Here is a 22,698-nt window from a genome sequence, read left to right on the forward strand (position 1 = left end):
AGGTTTCTCTACAGGACGTGAACAAAAAACAACAACAAAAAACATCAAAAAACAGGTGATAAGTGCCACAAAATAAATTCAGCACAAACAACTCAACATAAAAAAAAAATGACACACAGCATCCCTTTTTACAGACGTTTATGACCCTTTGAGCACTACAATGGACATGTTTGTCCAATTATGGCACAGGCATAGCGCCAACTCCAATTCCAACACTTGTCCCTGTTAAAAGTGACCACTTCATCTAAGGTTGAAAATTGGTTGAGATTATCTGTCAGATCTCCCGCTGCCACCACATGATTGTGAGGTGCTTCTGCAGTCCTGACAATGGCCTCTGGGTCTGCAATGTGTAATAGTCCAAAGTCTATGAGGCCCAGAGGCGGCGTCATAGACTGGCTATCAAAATGGACACTGACCGGCAGGGATAGTGCACTGCACTACAGTAATACAGTGTAGGCCCGGATTGGCACTCTGCCAAACCAGACAGATGCTCAGTGGGCTGCAGTACTAACCTAGAATGCCGGTTACAGCCCTCAGTTTGCAGGCAGCTGGCCCTTTAAATCTTCTACATACTGGCATTGTGTGCAAGCAAACGAACATGCACTTGCTATGCTGCCGCATGCACACAGGCCTGTTACTGTCCGACGCTGGCCAGTGCCAGGGTCAGAACATTTTTTCTGTGGGCAAAGTTTGCACTTTACTGTCCTGTCCTCGGTAGGTAAATGGAATTGGCTCCTCTGTGCGCCCGACCAAGGAAGAATTGCAGTCTCCTATGGAATGTATATACAGCAATAAAATAGGTCAGGAGTGGTGCGCTCAAAAAACAGATAATATGGTGCTTGAAGGAAACAAGTCAAATGTAGTAGAGAAACACCTTCAGCACTCAACAAGTCCACAATTCAGTATATTCAACTTGAGTTTTTATTATGCAGCCAGCAGAAAGAAAACAGACATCACAATCCAACGTTTCGGCAAACACTGCCTTTTTCAAGGAAGTCTATGGTAACAAAAAAACATAAGCAACATACATAGATTATACAAAGGTAACCTTCACTAATAGACTGCGGCCGAACAAATATACACAAAAGAGAAAGAAAAATAAATAAAAGATTTTTAATAGAAAGAAGAGACACCAAGAACCAAATACGAATACTGTGTCGCCATAATAGTGCAATCAAGGTAATAAACCCATCCTTTTATTAATAGAAATATCCTACTGGATAAGAAGAGGGTGTGAGTGTAGTGAGACAATGAGTCAAAGTATACTAAAACCACCAAGAAAAGAAGGGGTGTGTACATTTATGCAAACTAAACTCATCTATACATGAGCACCAGCGCCACCAAAATGAATAAGTATGGACCAAAGCCCTAAGCACAAAACATTAAGGGACCAGTGCGGAAAAGGAAGTAAAATAAGTATCCACTAGATACCTGTATATACTAAGTAGAGCTCCTATTTGAATAGCTCGTCAAGCGGCATGGAAGAAAAGAAAGGGGCAACTGAAAAAGCAAAAGGTGAATATACTATCAACAGGATAACAGGAAAAGCGCGTATATTCACGGACAATCCATATACCAGTATAGGCAAATAACTTACACCGGAACAAAGTCTAAGTAAGCCCCTAAAGAAAAAAATCCTGGAGAACTGTACCTGCCCTGAGTAGAGTGCTGGCATGCGTCCTGCAGATGGAGGCGGGATCACAAACCACCGCCGAAAACCAGGTATAAATGCCGTACTTGTTGTGATGTAATATCCGGTATAACGAGCACAAACTCATGCAAGAGACGGAAAAAGCCGAAGTATAAAGACAACGCATGCGCATTGCATCGTAAGGGCAAATCCACAAACAAAGCGGAACGCTATGAGATAGCACCCATAAGGGAAAAATATCACACTAAGGACTAACGGAAACAAAGATTCAGTGCATCTGCACTGCAGAAACCCAAAGCAACATGTTAAACTAATGACTCAATACAAAACTCACAAAAATTAATACATATGCGTGGCCGAGAGACAAGGATTGTTATATCCCTCCCAATATTTCTGTCCGAAACAATAGGACAGTCTAGGAAACTCCCCAATAAATACAAAACAACAGAACGGAGTATACAAGTCCCAATACGCATTTTATTTAAAAATTGTATAATTTTATTTATATTATCAAAATATATAATTCAAACTGAGTAATCAAATATAAATACAATACATATAAATAACAGGATTAGTGGAGGAGGAAACACTATAATAGTGGCGGAGCGGATGACAACACCTATCACATCATATCACAAGGACTGCTATTGTGGGAGCCATAGTATGAAAACAGTCTGTGGCAATAGCCCTAATCATCATAGCTATATTGCTCAAAAAGAAAAAAAAAATAAAAAAAAAAAAAAAAGGTTGCAACAGTGCAGGTTATATCACTAGCTAAAGTGCCATAGTGCCTACAGGACTCATCACCTCATATCATATAAAGCAGCTTACCCATTAGGTCTGAGATGTCTCACCACGCTCCACACACCACCCCCTTGACGCACGTTTCGCGGTCGCTTTCTCAAAAAGGGGTTTGTTGCTAGCTCACTCTCTCACCGGTTAAAATAGGGCGCATACAGGAAGTCTCATCAAGCGCATCGGCGCACATGTGTCCAAGGTCCAGATCCATCATACCCGGCGGTCGTCAGAGCCGCACACACAGGGGCGGAAAACCGCTCAGTGACGTCACATGGTGTGTGTGCGGCATCTAATGATAACCGCCCAGGAAGTCAGGTGCATAGGATCTAGAGCACGTGTGCGCACAGCCTGAGACCCTCCCACCGAAGTCCATGGCGGCCGCCATTTTCTAAATGATATCCAGTATGTTACAAAGTAACATGTGAGTAAATAAAAGAAAGTCTTTGACCAGAGACCATCAGAAGCACGAATCACCGCAAAGTAAGTAATACTACTAAGCCTGCTGTGAATTACATAGTTTAACTCCCCAGATCACCATATCGGGGACCACAAGAAAAGTGCTTAAAGTGCTGTAAACAAAGTGACTGCCTACATAAATAAATCCAAAACCCACCCATGGATAACCATGGGAATCGCTATATTATAATGGTGAGATATAACGTGCATAAGCACGATTAAAATAGTGAAATGTCATTAATGGAGATCATACAACCCCTCCTGCTATACTAAATAGAAACTCATACTTGGTGAAAACATAACAGTGTGCACCATGACAGGGGCCCATCAGAAAACATGATAAGTGATATACAAAAACTAAACATAAATTCATATGTGAATACATAAGTAATTACAAACGTGTACACATACATATAAATGCAACACAGCAGGAATAAAAAAAAAAAAAAAAAAAAAAAATTAAAAAAATTATAAAAAAAAAAAAAAAAAATTAAAAAAATTATTAAAAAAAAAAAAAATAGTAAATATATAATACTAATAAATAGTATGCATAAATAATAATAGAAAAAAATATAAAGATATAATAAGACAAATAATCAATAATGAATATATATATGAATATGAATATATAAATATATATGAGTAATTGAATAATACGAAAAAAATAATACAAGAACGATATCTAATATAATAATAATAACGAAGAAAAATAAACACATCAAATAATAAAGAAAATAAAATGAAAATAAAAAATAACAAAATAATAAAGTTGAAATCCGGTTTCATTCATAGAAGGTCTCAGGCGAATCCGGTGAGAGATCGCATAACAGGTCACATTGCGGCAGCGTCCCATACTAATAAAAACTAAAGACAAGAGAACAAACTTATTAGAATAAAACTTAAAAACACAGAAAGGAATCATCTGGAAAGAGGATAAACAACAATAGTCAGAATTGTACTGAGTGCTGGGACAGCACAAAAGTATTACCAATGAGGACGAAGTCGTGGTGGAACAGCAATCGCACATAAGAGGTGGGAAAGGCGTGTCATAAAAATGGAACAAAACTCAATTGTTCATTAAGTCCCTTGGGGGACATGGTGTCAAGGGTGGCAATCCACCTGCATTCACATTGTGCAAGCAGTTGCTTCAGATTGCCACCCCTGATGCCGCCATGAATCCTATCAATTCCCCTCACTTTTAGACCGGTGGGATCAGACCCGTGGTACATGCGGAAATGCCTAGGTAGGGTTTTCAAAGTTGATATATCCTTTGTTTCTTTTGCAGCCAGAATGTCACGAACATGCTCGCGCGTCCTAACCTTCAGTTCCCTAGATGTGAGACCGATATAAATCAGGGAGCAGGGACATGTAGCGTAATATACCACATGGGTGGAATTGCATGAAATATAATCACGAATTGTATATTCCCTGCTCCCATCAGATGATAAAAAGGTCCCACATCTAAGGATATTAGGACACGCGACACATGACCCGCAGGGGAAGCAACCCAGTCTGGGATTTATTTTCGCCAAGAAGGTATCACATTTTGCCACATAATGGCTTTTCACCAGACTGTCTTTAAGATTTCTTCCCCTGCGCTGTACCATACATGGGGCTGGAGACAAATGTTTCGCCAGAACATTATCCGTCATTAAGACCGACCAATGTTTGGTCAAAATATCACGGATCCGATCCCACCGGCAATTTGCTGTGGAAATAAACCGTATCTCAGGATCCCGTGCTTTGTTGGTCTTTTTAGATGGTACCAACAGATCCTCTCTCCGGGTCTGTTTCGCCCGTCTATAACCTGCCTTGATGCACCGACGACTGTACCCCCTGGCCTTGAATCTGTCCGAAAGAGTCGCGGACTGTCCCTCAAAGCGGGCCTCGGTGGAGCAGACACGCCTATTCCTCAAGAACTGACCAACTGGGATGGCCTTAATAGTTGAGTAGTTATGTGCTGAAGAGGCATGAAGTAAAGAATTGACGGCCGTCTCTTTGCGATAGAGGTCCGTCTCAATAGAGCCATCTGCGGCAACACAAAGAGTGATATCCAAAAAATTAATCCGAGTTTTGTGCCAGCAATAGGTAAACTTCAAATTAAAACAATTTTGATTAAGGTACTGCATGAACTGGGTCAGGCTGGTCTCGTCACCGTTCCAGATCATAAGTACATCATCGATGTAACGAAACCAGCCCACCACCTGGTCCGCGGCATGTGCCCCGTCGCCCTGGAAGATGGTTCTTTCCCAGTACCCCAAAAATAGATTAGCATAAGACGGGGCACACGCCGCGCCCATTGCAGTACCTTGTAACTGTAAAAAAAATTTATCCTTAAATACAAAAAAATTGTGCTTCAAAATAAATTCCAATAATTCTAAAATAAATTCCGAAAAATGTCCATCCCAGTTGGTTGTCTCAAGAAAGAAGCGTGCCGCCCTTAACCCATCGCTGTGTCGAATTGACGTGTATAATGATTCGATATCGATGGTAACCAGAAGCATACCCGCCTCGAGGGACAGGCCATCGACCCTTGTTAGAACATCCGTAGTGTCTCTGACATAGGAGGGGAGCGTTTCCACGAGTGGTTTTAGATAGTAGTCAATAAATTTACACACATTATCGCACAACCCTCCCATGCCAGAGACAATCGGTCTGCCAGGGGGATTAACAGCGTCTTTGTGCACCTTCGGCAGTAAGTAGAAGGTGGCTATCTTTGGAAATTTTGGAAGCAGGCCATCAAGGACCTTCTTTGGAATAATCCCTGACTCCCCAGCATAGGATAGAATCACCTCTAATTCATTAGTGAAGGATTGTAAAGGGCTGTGGGGCAACACACAGTAAGTGGTTTTGTTCCTCAACTGTCGAAATGCCTCCTTCTCGTATTTGTCGGTTGGCCAGATAACCACATTCCCTCCCTTGTCTGCTGGTTTAAAAACCACTGAATCCAATGATTGTAATTCCTTCAGAGCTCTCCTCTGTGTCTGTGTAAGATTGTCATTACATCTAAATTTTGATATCTTCTTGAGATCCTCCGTTACAAGTCTACAGAAGATCTCAACTTGTGGACAGAGAGACAAGGGAGGGAATGAAGAGGATCTGGACACAACCGACAGGGGAAATTTACCTGGAAGTTCAGACTCCTGCTCCCTCAAAAGATCTTCCAATGCCTCCAAGGCTTCACGTTCCGCATCCACAGGTAGATCTTGATTGGAATCCCTTTGACTATATAGCTTCTTAAGTATCAACTTACGACAAAAGAGATGGGTATCTTTTAGGACTGTAAAAAAGTCAAAGTTATTACAGGGTACAAAATTTAAACCCAATTTCAACAGTTCCACCTGTGTTTGGGAGAGATGATGGGATGATAAATTAATTACCTCCAAGTCAGAGGATTTGGATTTGCAGTCATATATCCCTGTTGGTGAAAATTTATTCTTATTAAAATTTTGTTTCTTGGCAACTCTGCCCGGTTGTATCTTTCTGGCTGGCTGCTTATTCCTTGAGTGATCAGATATAATACTTGATTCATCAATAGAAGTTACGGATGAGATAGAGCCGGATCGGGACTGAGAGTACGGGCGACCCCTTTTATTGTTATTTCTCCACCGGTACACTTTATTGTCTTGGTAATCAGAGTTATCCCTCTGTAGTTTTTTGGTTTTAACTGCACCAATCTCCTGTTCCCACCTTAAAAAATCTTTGTCTAAGTCTCCATTCAATTTCTCCAAGGCCTCTGATGTCAGGTCATCCTTGATTTGGGATTGGAGGGTATCAATATCCCTCTCAATTTCTCCCAATTTAGTCTCGTCCAATCCCATCAACAATTCAATAAACCCCCTAGAGCATTTGGTGGCCAGATCCTCCCATTTTCCTTTAAATACTTCATCATCCACTGTAAACGAAGGGAAGATCTGGACCCGTAGGCCCCTAGGTATTAGATTGCGAGCCAGGTACTGGCCCAGGGAAGCCCTATTCCACCACAGCTTCGTCCTCCTATACAAGAGTGACTTCAATTTAACAATCCTCTCCCCAGAGTCCCCTCTGTCAGAAGTTAAAACAACATTAGCGTCCTCCTTGAACACCTCCTGTAACCGGGATAACCAAGTTTGGTCCCGGATACGAAAATCCATTTTGTAGTTAGATGCTGTGAAAAACACAGAACAATTAGACTCAATACAAAACTCACAAAAATTAATACATATGCGTGGCCGAGAGACAAGGATTGTTATATCCCTCCCAATATTTCTGTCCGAAACAATAGGACAGTCTAGGAAACTCCCCAATAAATACAAAACAACAGAACGGAGTATACAAGTCCCAATACGCATTTTATTTAAAAATTGTATAATTTTATTTATATTATCAAAATATATAATTCAAACTGAGTAATCAAATATAAATACAATACATATAAATAACAGGATTAGTGGAGGAGGAAACACTATAATAGTGGCGGAGAGGATGACAACACCTATCACATCATATCACAAGGACTGCTATTGTGGGAGCCATAGTATGAAATGGCCGTCTTCCAGGGCGACGGGGCACATGCCGCGGACCAGGTGGTGGGCTGGTTTCGTTACATCGATGATGTACTTATGATCTGGAACGGTGACGAGACCAGCCTGACCCAGTTCATGCAGTACCTTAATCAAAATTGTTTTAATTTGAAGTTTACCTATTGCTGGCACAAAACTCGGATTAATTTTTTGGATATCACTCTTTGTGTTGCCGCAGATGGCTCTATTGAGACGGACCTCTATCGCAAAGAGACGGCCGTCAATTCTTTACTTCATGCCTCTTCAGCACATAACTACTCAACTATTAAGGCCATCCCAGTTGGTCAGTTCTTGAGGAATAGGCGTGTCTGCTCCACCGAGGCCCGCTTTGAGGGACAGTCCGCGACTCTTTCGGACAGATTCAAGGCCAGGGGGTACAGTCGTCGGTGCATCAAGGCAGGTTATAGACGGGCGAAACAGACCCGGAGAGAGGATCTGTTGGTACCATCTAAAAAGACCAACAAAGCACGGGATCCTGAGATACGGTTTATTTCCACAGCAAATTGCCGGTGGGATCGGATCCGTGATATTTTGACCAAACATTGGTCGGTCTTAATGACGGATAATGTTCTGGCGAAACATTTGTCTCCAGCCCCATGTATGGTACAGCGCAGGGGAAGAAATCTTAAAGACAGTCTGGTGAAAAGCCATTATGTGGCAAAATGTGATACCTTCTTGGCGAAAATAAATCCCAGACTGGGTTGCTTCCCCTGCGGGTCATGTGTCGCGTGTCCTAATATCCTTAGATGTGGGACCTTTTTATCATCTGATGGGAGCAGGGAATATACAATTCGTGATTATATTTCATGCAATTCCACCCATGTGGTATATTACGCTACATGTCCCTGCTCCCTGATTTATATCGGTCTCACATCTAGGGAACTGAAGGTTAGGACGCGCGAGCATGTTCGTGACATTCTGGCTGCAAAAGAAACAAAGGATATATCAACTTTGAAAACCCTACCTAGGCATTTCCGCATGTACCACGGGTCTGATCCCACCGGTCTAAAAGTGAGGGGAATTGATAGGATTCATGGCGGCATCAGGGGTGGCAATCTGAAGCAACTGCTTGCACAATGTGAATGCAGGTGGATTGCCACCCTTGACACCATGTCCCCCAAGGGACTTAATGAACAATTGAGTTTTGTTCCATTTTTATGACACGCCTTTCCCACCTCTTATGTGCGATTGCTGTTCCACCACGACTTCGTCCTCATTGGTAATACTTTTGTGCTGTCCCAGCACTCAGTACAATTCTGACTATTGTTGTTTATCCTCTTTCCAGATGATTCCTTTCTGTGTTTTTAAGTTTTATTCTAATAAGTTTGTTCTCTTGTCTTTAGTTTTTATTAGTATGGGACGCTGCCGCAATGTGACCTGTTATGCGATCTCTCACCGGATTCGCCTGAGACCTTCTATGAATGAAACCGGATTTCAACTTTATTATTTTGTTATTTTTTATTTTCATTTTATTTTCTTTATTATTTGATGTGTTTATTTTTCTTCGTTATTATTATTATATTAGATATCGTTCTTGTATTATTTTTTTCGTATTATTCAATTACTCATATATATTTATATATTCATATTCATATATATATTCATTATTGATTATTTGTCTTATTATATCTTTATATTTTTTTCTATTATTATTTATGCATACTATTTATTAGTATTATATATTTACTATTTTTTTTTTTTTTAATAATTTTTTTAATTTTTTTTTTTTTTTTTATAATTTTTTTAATTTTTTTTTTTTTTTTTTTTTTTTATTCCTGCTGTGTTGCATTTATATGTATGTGTACACGTTTGTAATTACTTATGTATTCACATATGAATTTATGTTTAGTTTTTGTATATCACTTATCATGTTTTCTGATGGGCCCCTGTCATGGTGCACACTGTTATGTTTTCACCAAGTATGAGTTTCTATTTAGTATAGCAGGAGGGGTTGTATGATCTCCATTAATGACATTTCACTATTTTAATCGTGCTTATGCACGTTATATCTCACCATTATAATATAGCGATTCCCATGGTTATCCATGGGTGGGTTTTGGATTTATTTATGTAGGCAGTCACTTTGTTTACAGCACTTTAAGCACTTTTCTTGTGGTCCCCGATATGGTGATCTGGGGAGTTAAACTATGTAATTCACAGCAGGCTTAGTAGTATTACTTACTTTGCGGTGATTCGTGCTTCTGATGGTCTCTGGTCAAAGACTTTCTTTTATTTACTCACATGTTACTTTGTAACATACTGGATATCATTTAGAAAATGGCGGCCGCCATGGACTTCGGTGGGAGGGTCTCAGGCTGTGCGCACACGTGCTCTAGATCCTATGCACCTGACTTCCTGGGCGGTTATCATTAGATGCCGCACACACACCATGTGACGTCACTGAGCGGTTTTCCGCCCCTGTGTGTGCGGCTCTGACGACCGCCGGGTATGATGGATCTGGACCTTGGACACATGTGCGCCGATGCGCTTGATGAGACTTCCTGTATGCGCCCTATTTTAACCGGTGAGAGAGTGAGCTAGCAACAAACCCCTTTTTGAGAAAGCGACCGCGAAACGTGCGTCAAGGGGGTGGTGTGTGGAGCGTGGTGAGACATCTCAGACCTAATGGGTAAGCTGCTTTATATGATATGAGGTGATGAGTCCTGTAGGCACTATGGCACTTTAGCTAGTGATATAACCTGCACTGTTGCAACCTTTTTTTTTTTTTTTTATTTTTTTTTTCTTTTTGAGCAATATAGCTATGATGATTAGGGCTATTGCCACAGACTGTTTTCATACTATGGCTCCCACAATAGCAGTCCTTGTGATATGATGTGATAGGTGTTGTCATCCGCTCCGCCACTATTATAGTGTTTCCTCCTCCACTAATCCTGTTATTTATATGTATTGTATTTATATTTGATTACTCAGTTTGAATTATATATTTTGATAATATAAATAAAATTATACAATTTTTAAATAAAATGCGTATTGGGACTTGTATACTCCGTTCTGTTGTTTTGTATTTATTGGGGAGTTTCCTAGACTGTCCTATTGTTTCGGACAGAAATATTGGGAGGGATATAACAATCCTTGTCTCTCGGCCACGCATATGTATTAATTTTTGTGAGTTTTGTATTGAGTCATTAGTTTAACATGTTGCTTTGGGTTTCTGCAGTGCAGATGCACTGAATCTTTGTTTCCGTTAGTCCTTAGTGTGATATTTTTCCCTTATGGGTGCTATCTCATAGCGTTCCGCTTTGTTTGTGGATTTGCCCTTACGATGCAATGCGCATGCGTTGTCTTTATACTTCGGCTTTTTCCGTCTCTTGCATGAGTTTGTGCTCGTTATACCGGATATTACATCACAACAAGTACGGCATTTATACCTGGTTTTCGGCGGTGGTTTGTGATCCCGCCTCCATCTGCAGGACGCATGCCAGCACTCTACTCAGGGCAGGTACAGTTCTCCAGGATTTTTTTCTTTAGGGGCTTACTTAGACTTTGTTCCGGTGTAAGTTATTTGCCTATACTGGTATATGGATTGTCCGTGAATATACGCGCTTTTCCTGTTATCCTGTTGATAGTATATTCACCTTTTGCTTTTTCAGTTGCCCCTTTCTTTTCTTCCATGCCGCTTGACGAGCTATTCAAATAGGAGCTCTACTTAGTATATACAGGTATCTAGTGGATACTTATTTTACTTCCTTTTCCGCACTGGTCCCTTAATGTTTTGTGCTTAGGGCTTTGGTCCATACTTATTCATTTTGGTGGCGCTGGTGCTCATGTATAGATGAGTTTAGTTTGCATAAATGTACACACCCCTTCTTTTCTTGGTGGTTTTAGTATACTTTGACTCATTGTCTCACTACACTCACACCCTCTTCTTATCCAGTAGGATATTTCTATTAATAAAAGGATGGGTTTATTACCTTGATTGCACTATTATGGCGACACAGTATTCGTATTTGGTTCTTGGTGTCTCTTCTTTCTATTAAAAATCTTTTATTTATTTTTCTTTCTCTTTTGTGTATATTTGTTCGGCCGCAGTCTATTAGTGAAGGTTACCTTTGTATAATCTATGTATGTTGCTTATGTTTTTTTGTTACCATAGACTTCCTTGAAAAAGGCAGTGTTTGCCGAAACGTTGGATTGTGATGTCTGTTTTCTTTCTGCTGGCTGCATAATAAAAACTCAAGTTGAATATACTGAATTGTGGACTTGTTGAGTGCTGAAGGTGTTTCTCTACTACATGTATATACAGCAGTCACAGTCTCCTATGTGAAGTATATACAGAAGTCAGTTTCCTATATAATGTACTCTGACAAGCAAAAGAGTGATAAAGTTTTGAACTGTTGACTTTCAATCTCCATATCTCACCATGCACTAATACTTCAATAGTATGACTACCATCTTTTTGAAAACACTGCGAGCAGTGAAGATTCATTTCCCTTAAGGCTACTTTCACACTGGCGTTAACTGCAAAACGTCGCAATGCGTCGTTTTGCCGAAAAAACGCATCCTGCAAAAGTGCAGGATGTGTTTTTTCTACATTGACTAACATTAGCGACGCATTTGCGACACATTGACACACGTCGCAACCGTCGTGCGACGGTTGCGCCGTGTTGTGGCGGACCGTCAGGAGCAAAAAACGTTACATGTAACGTTTTTTGCTACCGACGGTCTGCTTTTTCCGACCGCACATGCGCGGCCGGAATTCCGCCCCCACCTCCCCGCACCTCACAATGGGGCAGCGGATGCGCTGGAAAAATGCATCCGCTGCCCCCGTTGTGCGGCGGAGACAACGCTAGCGTCGGTGACCTCGGCCCGACGCACTGCGATGGGCCGAGCCCGACACTAGTGTGAAAGTAGCCTAATAGTGGGCACGGTGTTAGCCACCGAGCAATCACATGTGCCTACTATTAAAAAGAATGAATATTCAGTGCTATCCACTCCTATGGGCATAGAGAGCAGTGAATATTCATTCTGTTTTTTAGCGGGCCCACATGCTCGCCCGGCGGCTGCAACTAACAATGTGCCCACTATTAAAGAAAATTAATATTCACTTTCCCCACGCCCATAATCCTGGGCTTGGAGAGCAGTGTGTATTCTGGCAGCTGTCCTCAGCGTGTGAGGGTGCATGGCAGTGACGACATGCGTTTTTACACCCTGAATAAGCTGCTGTCATCAGAAAAGGACTCCGAACCGAGGGAGTGGAGGGAAGGTAAGTAGATTTATTTTTTTTTATATGTGCAGTGTGATGGGGGGCCATGTACATACCAGGATGGGAGTAAAGGAGCCATGTATACCAGGATGGTGGATGGGGCCCATGTACAGTGGGTATGCAAAGTATTCAGACCCCTTTACATTTTTCACTCTTTGTTTCATGGCAGGCATTTGGTAAATTCAAAAAAGTTATTGTTTTTTCTCATCAACCCCTTACGGACATCGGGCGTAATAATACGCCGATGTCGGTATCCCTCCTTTTGATGTGGGTTCCGGCGGTGAGCCCACATCTTTCCCAGGACATGTCAGCTGTTTTGAACAGCTGAAATGTGCCCGCAATAGCTGCAGATGGAGTCACGATCCACCTGCTGCTATTAACTAGATAAATGCGGCATTTAAATGGCGCTTCCGGCAATTGCGCCGGAAACATGCACACCGGTGACCTGCGTCACGTTTCCTGGAGACCTCTATGGTTGTCAGCGCCGGGTTGCTGTGAGTGCCACCCAGTGGTCGGCTCTCATAGTAAGTCACAATTCAACTACATAGAGACGATCTGACCATCGCCTTTATGTATCAGAGCCAATTGGGCTATGGCAGCTTCTAGATTCCTATGGAGACTATTGAAGCATGCCAAAAGTATAAAAAAAGTTTTTAAAAATATAAAAGTTCAAATCACCCCCTTTCACCCCATTCAAACTAAAACGATAAAAATAAAATCAAACCTACACATATTTGGTATCGCCGCGTTCAGAATTGCCCAATCTATCAATAAAATAAGGACTAACCTGATCGCTAAACGGCATAGTGAAAAAAAAAGTCAAAATGCCAAAATTATTATTTTTTGGTCACCGTGACATTGCATTAAATTGCAATAACGGGCGATCAAAAGAACATATCTGCACCAAAATGGCATAATTAAAAACATCAGGTTAGCACGCAAAAAATAAGCCCTCTCCTAACTCGAGATCACGAAAAATGGAGACGCTACAGGTATCGGAAAATGTTGCAATTTTTTTTATAAACAAAGTTTGGAATTTGTTTTCACCACAGATAAAAAAGATCCTAAACATTTTTTGTGTCTATGAACTCGTAATGACCTGGAGAATCATAATGACAGGTCAGTTTTAGCTTTTAGTGAACCTAATAAAAAAGCCAAGCAAAAAAGTGTGGGATTGCACGACATGGTAAAACCAATGGTGTCATTAAAAGTTGCAACTCGTCCTGCAAAAAACATGCTCTCACACAGTCAAATTGATGGAAAAATAAAAAAGTTATGGCTCTGAGAAGAAGGGGATCAAAAAACGAAAACGGAAAACCGTAAACAGCTCAGGGGCCTAAGAGGTTAATATACACTCTGCACCACATCATGACTGAAAAAAAACTAGAAATATAGAAATGTTTGCAATTTTGTTAAAAAAGAAAGACTGAAATATCACATGGTCATAAGTATTCAGACCCTTTGCTCAGTACTGAGTAGAAGCACCTTTTGAGCTAGTAAAGCCATGAGTCTTCTTGGGAATGATGCAACAAGTTTTTCACACCTGGGTTTGGGGATCCTCTGCCATTCTTCCTTTCAGATCCTCTCCAGTTCCGTCAGGTTGGATGGTGAGCATTGGTGGACTGCCATTTTCATGTCTCTTCAGAGATGCTCAATTGGGTTTAGGTCATGGCTCTGGCTGGGCCAGTCAAGAATGGTCACAGAGTTGTTCTGAAGCCATTCCTTTGTTATTTTAGCTGTGTGCTTAGGGTCATTGTCTGGTTGGAAGAAGAACCTTTGGCCAAGTCTGAGGTCCAGAGCACTGTGGAAGAGGTTTTCATCCAGGATATCTCTGTACTTGGCTGCATTCATGTTTCCTTCAATGACAACCAGTCGTTCTGTCCCTGCAGCTGAAAAACACCCCATAGCATGATGCTGCCATCACCATGTTTCACTGTTGGGATTGTATTGGGCAGGTGATGAGCAGTGCCTGGTTTTCTAAACACATACCGCTTAGAATTATCACCAAATGGTCTATCTTGTCTCATCAGACCAGAGAATCCTATTTCTCATAGTCTAGGAGTCCTTCATGTGTTTTTTAGCGAACTCTACGTGGGCTTTCATATGTCCTGCACTGAGGAGAGGCTTCCGTCTGGCCACTCTGCCATAAAGGTCTGACTGGTGGAGGGCTGCAGTGATAGTTGACTTTCTCCCTTATTCCTACTGCATCTCTGGAGCTCAGCCACAGTGATCATGGGGTTGTTCTTTACCTCTCTCACCAAGGCTCTTCTCTCAGGATTCAAAAAGGGAATTGCACAGCACTCCGTAAAAGTGAGGTGCACGAATAGGGTACCACTCCCAATATAGAAGAAAAAAATTTGGCACTCTCAAATATCATGCAGAAATCAAGAATTAAGGTTTTATTACTGATCAACTGTTTGACAAAAAATCATTGACGTTTCGGCCAATACCTAGGCCTTCATCAGAACTCTGATAAATGAACATAAAGAGTACATATCAGTATAGTCCAAGTGGTAAGACGTATCTTCTTCTACCACATCATTTTGTGCAAAAAAAACCATAACATTTCTCAGTTACGTTTCCAGGTATTGGAGCAAATTTCTTACCCTAGAAGAGGTGGTAATAGGGTTAAAACTCTTAAGCGCCGCGAGGCCTTTTGGATTAATAAGCTAGACACTTTGGAACCGCGAGGACTAAATAGAGATTATGAGATCTCCAGTTTTATTTAAAATACTTGAGTCTTATTACTCTTATTTTCTCTTATAGACACGAATAAACTGAGACTATATGCTGCACTGCATGGATGGGTATAACTCTCTAATTTTCCACTTTGGCTAATTTCATTTCCTACTTTCATTATTTTTATTTTTTTATTTTGTATATTTTTTTATATTTTAGTATTTTTTTAATACAACTTATAAGCATCATCTAATAATTATCTTTTTCAAATTATTATTTTTCTAGCTTTTTTTTTTTTTAAATTGTTCATTATTTTTATTATATAAATTTTTTATTTTATTGATATTTTTCTTACTTTTGACAGTTTTATCCCATTTTCCCAGTCCAATGCATATCACTAATTATTTTCTATTTTTCCTCTAGGTAAACTTGGAGCTCTTCATTCTATAGAGCTATCCTTCTTTTCCATATATCCTTTACTAAATTGTTAGTTTCAACATTAGTTTTCCCTTTCCAGTAGTGGTTCCAACCTTGCAGACATTGTATTCATGTTTCCGGGGAAACCTCTTTTTTTCTAATCTTCTGTATGTTTACAGAAATCCATTACGTCATTTCCGGTGACGCGTTCTACCCACAGTGATGCGGCACCATTACATCTTACATGCTGTACACGGAGGAGTCTTTTTTCTCCTTGACAGTCCCGCCGCGTCACTTCCTGTGACATTACACACATAGTTGAAGCCATGCAACCAAACGTTTACATACACTATATAAAAAGACAAATATGCATGTTTTTCTCAATATCTGACATGACAATCAGAATAAATCTTAACTGTTTTAGGTCATTTAGGATTACCATAATTATTAATATTTGCCAAATGCCAGAATAATGAGAGAATGTTTTAAGGAATTTTTATTACTTACTGAAAGTCAAAAGTTTACATACACTTAGATTACTATGCCTTTGAACAATTCTGGACTGCCAGTATGACGATATAATGTCTTTGGAAGCTTTTTTGCAACATCTGAGTTAATTAGAGACACCTGTGGATGTATTTTAATGCACACCTGAAGCAACACTGCTTCTTTGTGAAGCATCATGGAAAAGTCTAAAGAACTCAGCCAAAATATCAGGAAGAGAATTGTGGACTTGCACAAGTCTGGATCATCCTTGGGTACAATTTCAAGATACCTAAAGGTGCCTTGTTCATTTGTATAAACAATTATACACAAGTACAAACAAGATGGGAATGTTCAGCCATCATACCGCTCAGGAAGCAGATGGGTTCTATGTCCCAGAGTTGAATGTGCTTTGGTCCGACATACACATATCAACCCAAGGACAAAAGCAAAAGACCTTGTGAAGAGGTGGTAAGAGCTGGTAAGATTGTGTCAATATCCACAGTGAAACAAGTACTGTATCAACATGGGCTGAAAGGCCACTCTGCCAGGAAGAAGCCCTTACTCGAAAAGAAACATAAAAAAGCCAGATTAATGTTTACAAATGCAAAGAAAGACCTTAATTTTTGGAGACGTGCTGTGGTCAGATGAAACTAAAGTTGAACTTTTTGGGCATGATGACCATTGTTACGTTTGGAGGAAAAAGGGAGAAGCTTGGAAGCCTAAGAACACCATCCCAACTGTGAAACATGGGGTGGCAGCATCATGTTGTGGGGTTGTTTGCTGCAGGAGGGACTGGTGGACTTCACAAAATAGATGAGATCATGAGAAAAGAAGATTATGTGGCAATACTGAAGCAACATCTCAAGATGCCAACCAGGAAGTTAAAGCTTGGGCGGAAATGGGTCTTCCAAATGGAAAATAAAGCATACTGCCAAAATGGTAACAAAGTGGCTTAAGGATAACAAAATCAGTGTCATCACAAAACCCTGATCTAAATCCTATTGACTTTTCACATTGCAGTAGGTAATTAAAATGCCTTAAAACATTTTCTCTCTCATTATTCTGGCACTTGGCAAATAATAATTATGGTAATCCTAATTGACCTAAAATGGAAAAACTTTATTCACATTTCATGTTAGATATTGAGGAAAAACATGCAGATGTGTCTATTTATATAGTGCATGGAAACATCCTGTCAATGAGAAGCCGGCAGCTTATGTCGGTGTGAAATCACTGGCGGTGGATGACATCATGCGCTGCCCATGGCTTGCCTGCTGACATCAGCTGCCGGTTTCTGTGCCGACTATGGAAGAGAACACCACATTTCATGGGAGTGGGAGAAGGTGAGTAAATCGTTTTTTGTTTTTTTTTATTTGAGTATTGGAAGAAGTCCAAGATGAAGGACTTATATTACTAGATGGGACCCAGGATGGCAGACACTATACCAGGATGGCAGGCATTATACCAGGATGGCAGGCATTATACCAGGCATTTTACCAGGATGGCAGGCACTATACCAGGATGGCAGGCATTATACCAGGATGGCAGGCACTATACCAGGATGGCAGGCATTATACCAGGATGGCAGGCATTATACCAGGATGGCAGGCACTATACCAGGATGGCAGGCATTATACCAGGATGGCAAGCTCATTTTTTAATTTTGTGACAAATTAAGTCCAATTTGCCTTTTTGCTGTCTTTTTTGTGTTGTTACAATACAGACAAAGGAAATAAACGTATGTATAAGAAAAAGTGTGTAATTAAAAAATAATTTTAAGGAACAATTTCAAGGGTGCCAACATTTTCAGCCATGATTGTATTACTGGAAGGAGCCTAGGATGAGGGACATTATACCAAGATGGGGGACGTATATTACTGGAAGAAACCCATGATGGGGGACATATACTGTTGGAAAGGGCACAGTATGGGGAACATATATTACTGGGAGGGGTCCAGGATGGGGACATTATACCAGGATGGGGACACTGTTACATAGGAGAGTGAACATGAGGGTCTCCAGAGGATCTACAAGGTCCCATATATCTGACAAACATGTAGGTGGGGGCTCAGGTCCAAATTTTGCATCAGAGCCCATCGAACTCTAGTTACACCACTGAAAATGACTCTTCCATACAAACTGCGCTCCACTTGGAACCGCTGACCTGTGATCCCCCCCGGTACTGACCACCACTGTACAAAGTGTGATAATGCGCTAGATGTCATCGCTGCAGGGTATTATGGGAAGGCCACGTGGTGACACAAAATTATGCCAGCTCACTCTCTGATGCTTCTGCAGTGTGCAAAATGGTGTCGGCAAGTTGTTTTGGGGGTTTTTTTTTGCAAAGAGTGAATATCAAAATGCTCATATTTGCATGAAACCGCAGATTTCAGGAAACTCAACTCAAACTGTAGCCACTCATCCATACTAAATAACACCAGTAATGGGGAATCTCCAGCACCTACCTCCACCTGCAGAGCCGCACACCACATATATGGCTGTTCTGTGCGCACAGGACCTGGGATGAGGTCACAGGAGGGGAGGAGTCAGGGGTCACATGATCAGGGGCCTCAGTGTATGCAGGACTCTGCTGTGCTGGTGTCATGGTGCTGGATGAGGGGAAGTTTCTGTGTGGGGTCAGGAGGGGTTTACAGGGTGGATGTAGCAGAGCCGTGTGTGTACGAGGTGTACGGAGCGGAGCCGTGTGTGTACGAGGTGTACAGAGCGGAGCCGTGTGTGTACGAGGTGTACGGAGCGGAGCCGTGTGTGTACGAGGTGTACGGAGCAGAGCCATGTGTGTACAAGGTGTACGGAGCGGAGGTGTGTGAGTACAAGTTAAACGGAGCGGAGCCGCGTATGTATGAGGTGTACGGAACAGAGCCACATGTGTACAAAGTATGGAGCGGAGTCACGTCTGTACGATGTGTACGGAGCGGAGCCGCGTGTGTACGGAGCGGAGCCGCGTGTGTACAAGGTGTACGGAGCCATGTGTGTGTACGAGGTGTACAGGGCAGAGCCGCGTGTGTACGAGGTGTATGGAGCAGAGCTGCATGTGTACGGCGTGGAGCTGCTTGCGTGTACGAGGTGTACGGAGCAGAGTCACGTCTGTATGAGGTGTACGGAGCCGAGCCATGTGTGTACAGAGCAAAGCCGTGTGTGTACAGAGCGGAGCCGCGTGTGTACAGAGCGGAGCCACGTGTGTACAGAGCGGAGCCACGTGTGTACAGAGCGGAGCCACGTGTGTACAGAGCGGAGCCACGTGTGTACAGAGCGGAGCCACGTGTGTACAGAGCGGAGCCACGTGTGTACAGAGCAGAACCACGTGTGTACGAGGTGTATGGAACAGAGTTGCATGTGTACGAGGTGTACGGCGTGGAGCTGCGTGCATGTATGAAGTGTAAAGAGCGGAGCCGCGCACGTGTGAACGGGGTTTACTGAGAACATTTGGGTGTGCATGGTGTATGCACAGAGAGGAGCTAGACATGCATGGCGTGTGTGCAGAGAGCTGTGCATGTGTAAGGGGGATGACTGTATCTCAGGTATCTGGGTGCTGGGTCTGGAACTCATAAGTATGCATCCCCTCTTCCGTGGGGGGACTTTAACGAGGCGGACCTACCCCTGTTGCCTGGGGGAAGCTTTAGGGAGGCGGACCTTCATCCTGACAGAGGACATAAAAGGGAAAAGCGTGCGCAGCAGCGCAGTTTGGTGCGAACAGAGGGCAGTGCGCAGTCAGGCGACTGGCGAGCTCCGCGTCCCCTCCCTACAGAGTACCGCCTCTGCAACAGGGCCCCACTGTCTGCAGAGGGATCGCTGCCCGAAGAGAAGCTGGGTGTGCTGCAGCCATCAAGAGAGAGTGCTGCGCTCAGGGACACTGCGTGATCAGCAGCAGTCAGGGAGAGGAGTGCCCCATCCTGACAGCGGGGATTAGAGCCAGAGAGAGGTGCAGTGTGCCACTGACTACCAAAGAGAAGGACGCCGTGTCTATGAGTACAGCACACGTGCCACATAAGAGGGTCCGGGTACGGGACTGACACTTGCGCCCTGAGTCTTGCCAGTTATTTGCCGAGCCACGTTGGGCTCGTACAGGACTGTGGCTCACACTCCTGTCAGCCACTACAGTATATGGACTAGGGGTAGCGGATGGTACCAGAGACCAACCACTGCCCCCCAGAAGACCAGGCATTGATGCCCACAGGACCCCTTTTGGAAAATACACTGCACCTGCCGTTGTTGGCACTATTGACTTTAGAGTCTGAGGAACTACTGACTTTCTAATCGTATTCACCGGAACTGCCGTTACCTGATCCTTTATTCTTGAACTCTGCATATCCTTTTGCAGTTAGACTGTTTATTCCCCTGTTTAACCCATTACCTCCCTGTGTGGAGTATTCCCTGTTCATTAAATATTGTTAACCCTTGGTCTGCTGTTATGATTCCAATGGCAGGGAATCGCAAAGTCTGCAAACATAAGTACTAGCTCAATAGGGAAGTGGTAACTAGGCTGACCATATACCTAATCCTAGCACAAACACTAATAATAGCCGGGGAACGTGCCTACGTTGGTCCTAGACGTCTCGCGCCAGCCGGAGAACTAACTAACCCTATCAGGGAAAATAAGACCTCTCTTGCCTCCAGAGAAAAGACCCCAAAGTAATACAAGCCCCCAACAAATAATAACGGTGAGGTAAGAAGAAAAGACAAACGTAAGAATGAACTAGATTTTAGCAAAGAGAGGCCCACTGACTAATAGCAGAATATAGTAAGATGGCTTATATGGTCAGCAAAAAACCCTGCAAAATATCCACGCTAAATATCCAAGAACCCCCAAACCGACTGACGGCGTGGGGGGAGAATATCAGCCCCCTAGAGCTTCCAGCGATATCAGGAATCACATATTGTACAAGCTGGACAAAAATATGAACAAAGCAAATAAACAAAAATAAGAAAGCAGGACATAAGGCCCCGTCTCACATAGCGAGATCGCTAGCGAGATCGCTGCTGAGTCACAAGTTTTGTGACGCAACAGCGACCTCAGTAGCGATCTCGCTATGTGTGACACGTACCAGCGATCAGGCCCCTGCTGTGAGATCGCTGGTCGTGTCGGAATGGCCTGGACCTTTTTTTGGTCGTTGAGGTCCCGCTGACAGCGCTGAATCGGTGTGTGTGACACCGATCCAGCGATGTCTTCACTGGTAACCAGGGTAAACATCGGGTTACTAAGCGCAGGGCCGCGCTTAGTAACCCGATGTTTACCCTGGTTACCAGCGTAAATGTAAAAAATAACAAACAGTACATACTCGCCTTCTGATGTCCGTCAGGTCCCTTGCCGTCTGCTTCCTGCTCTGAGTGCCGTACAGTGAGAGCACAGCACGGCAGTGACGTCACCGCTGCGCTCTGCTCTCACTGTACGGCGGCACTCAGTCAGAGCAGGAAGCAGACGGCAAGGGACCTGACGGACATCAGATGGTGAGAATGTACTGTTTGTTATTTTTTACATTTACACTGGTAACCAGGGTAAACATCGGGTTACTAAGCGCGGCCCTGCGCTTAGTAACCCGATGTTTACCCTGGTTACCCGGGTGCTGCAGGGGGACTTCGGCATCGTTGAAGACAGTTTCAACGATGCCGAAGTCGTTCCCCTGATCGTTGGTCGCTGGAGAGAGCTGTCTGTGTGACAGCTCCCCAGCGACCACACAACGACTTACCAACGATCACGGCCAGGTCATATCGCTGGTCGTGATCGTTGGTAAATCGCTATGTGAGACGGGGCCTTTAGCTTATCTTGCAAAGAACCAGGACCTGAAGACAGGAGCAAACAGAGTGAACTGATTACAACGATGCCAGGCACTGGACTGAGAATCCAGGAAGTTTAAATAGCAACACCCCAGACCTAACGAAGCAGGTGAGTATCAACCTGGGAAAGGACAATCAAGTGCCAAACCACTAGTGACCACAAGAGGGAGCCAAAAAGTATAGTTCACAACAGTACCCCCCCTTTAAGGAGGGGTCACCGAACCCTCACCAAGACCACCAGGGCGATCAGGATGAGCAGCGTGGAAGGCACGAACCAAATCGGCCGCATGAACATCCGAGGCGACCACCCAGGAATTATCCTCCTGACCATAGCCCTTCCATTTGACCAAATACTGGAGCCTCCGTGTAGAGAGACGAGAATCCAAGATCTTCTCCACCACGTACTCCAACTCGCCCTCAACCAACACCGGAGCAGGAGGCTCAACAGCAGGAACCACAGGCACAACGTACCGCCGCAACAAAGACCTATGGAACACGTTGTGAATGGCAAACGACACAGGAAGATCCAAACGAAAAGAAACCGGGTTAAGAATTTCCAAAATTTGATAAGGACCAATAAAGCGAGGCTTAAACTTAGGAGAGGAAACCTTCAGAGGGACATACCGAGAAGA

The 22,698-nt window shown here is 42.9% G+C and overlaps 1 protein-coding gene across 2 annotated transcripts in view; it reads right to left on the reverse strand.

The window, feature by feature from the left end:
* The window catches only part of LOC143767388 (gastrula zinc finger protein XlCGF66.1-like), a 69,034-nt gene that overhangs the window by 39,857 nt on the left and 6,479 nt on the right, over positions 1–22,698 (reverse strand). Inside the window, exon 1 of one of the 2 annotated variants that reach the window (XM_077255694.1) lies at positions 18,739–18,790. The exons of the other annotated variant lie outside the window; for it this stretch is intronic. Coding sequence (XP_077111809.1) covers positions 18,739–18,765 — 27 coding nt within the window. The 5' untranslated portion in view covers positions 18,766–18,790. Of the gene's footprint in view, positions 1–18,738; positions 18,791–22,698 lie in introns of those variants that run through there. 2 annotated transcript variants of the gene reach the window in all.

Source organism: Ranitomeya variabilis, chromosome 4 (assembly GCF_051348905.1).
Source record: "Ranitomeya variabilis isolate aRanVar5 chromosome 4, aRanVar5.hap1, whole genome shotgun sequence".
Taxonomy (NCBI): Eukaryota; Metazoa; Chordata; class Amphibia; order Anura; family Dendrobatidae; genus Ranitomeya; species Ranitomeya variabilis.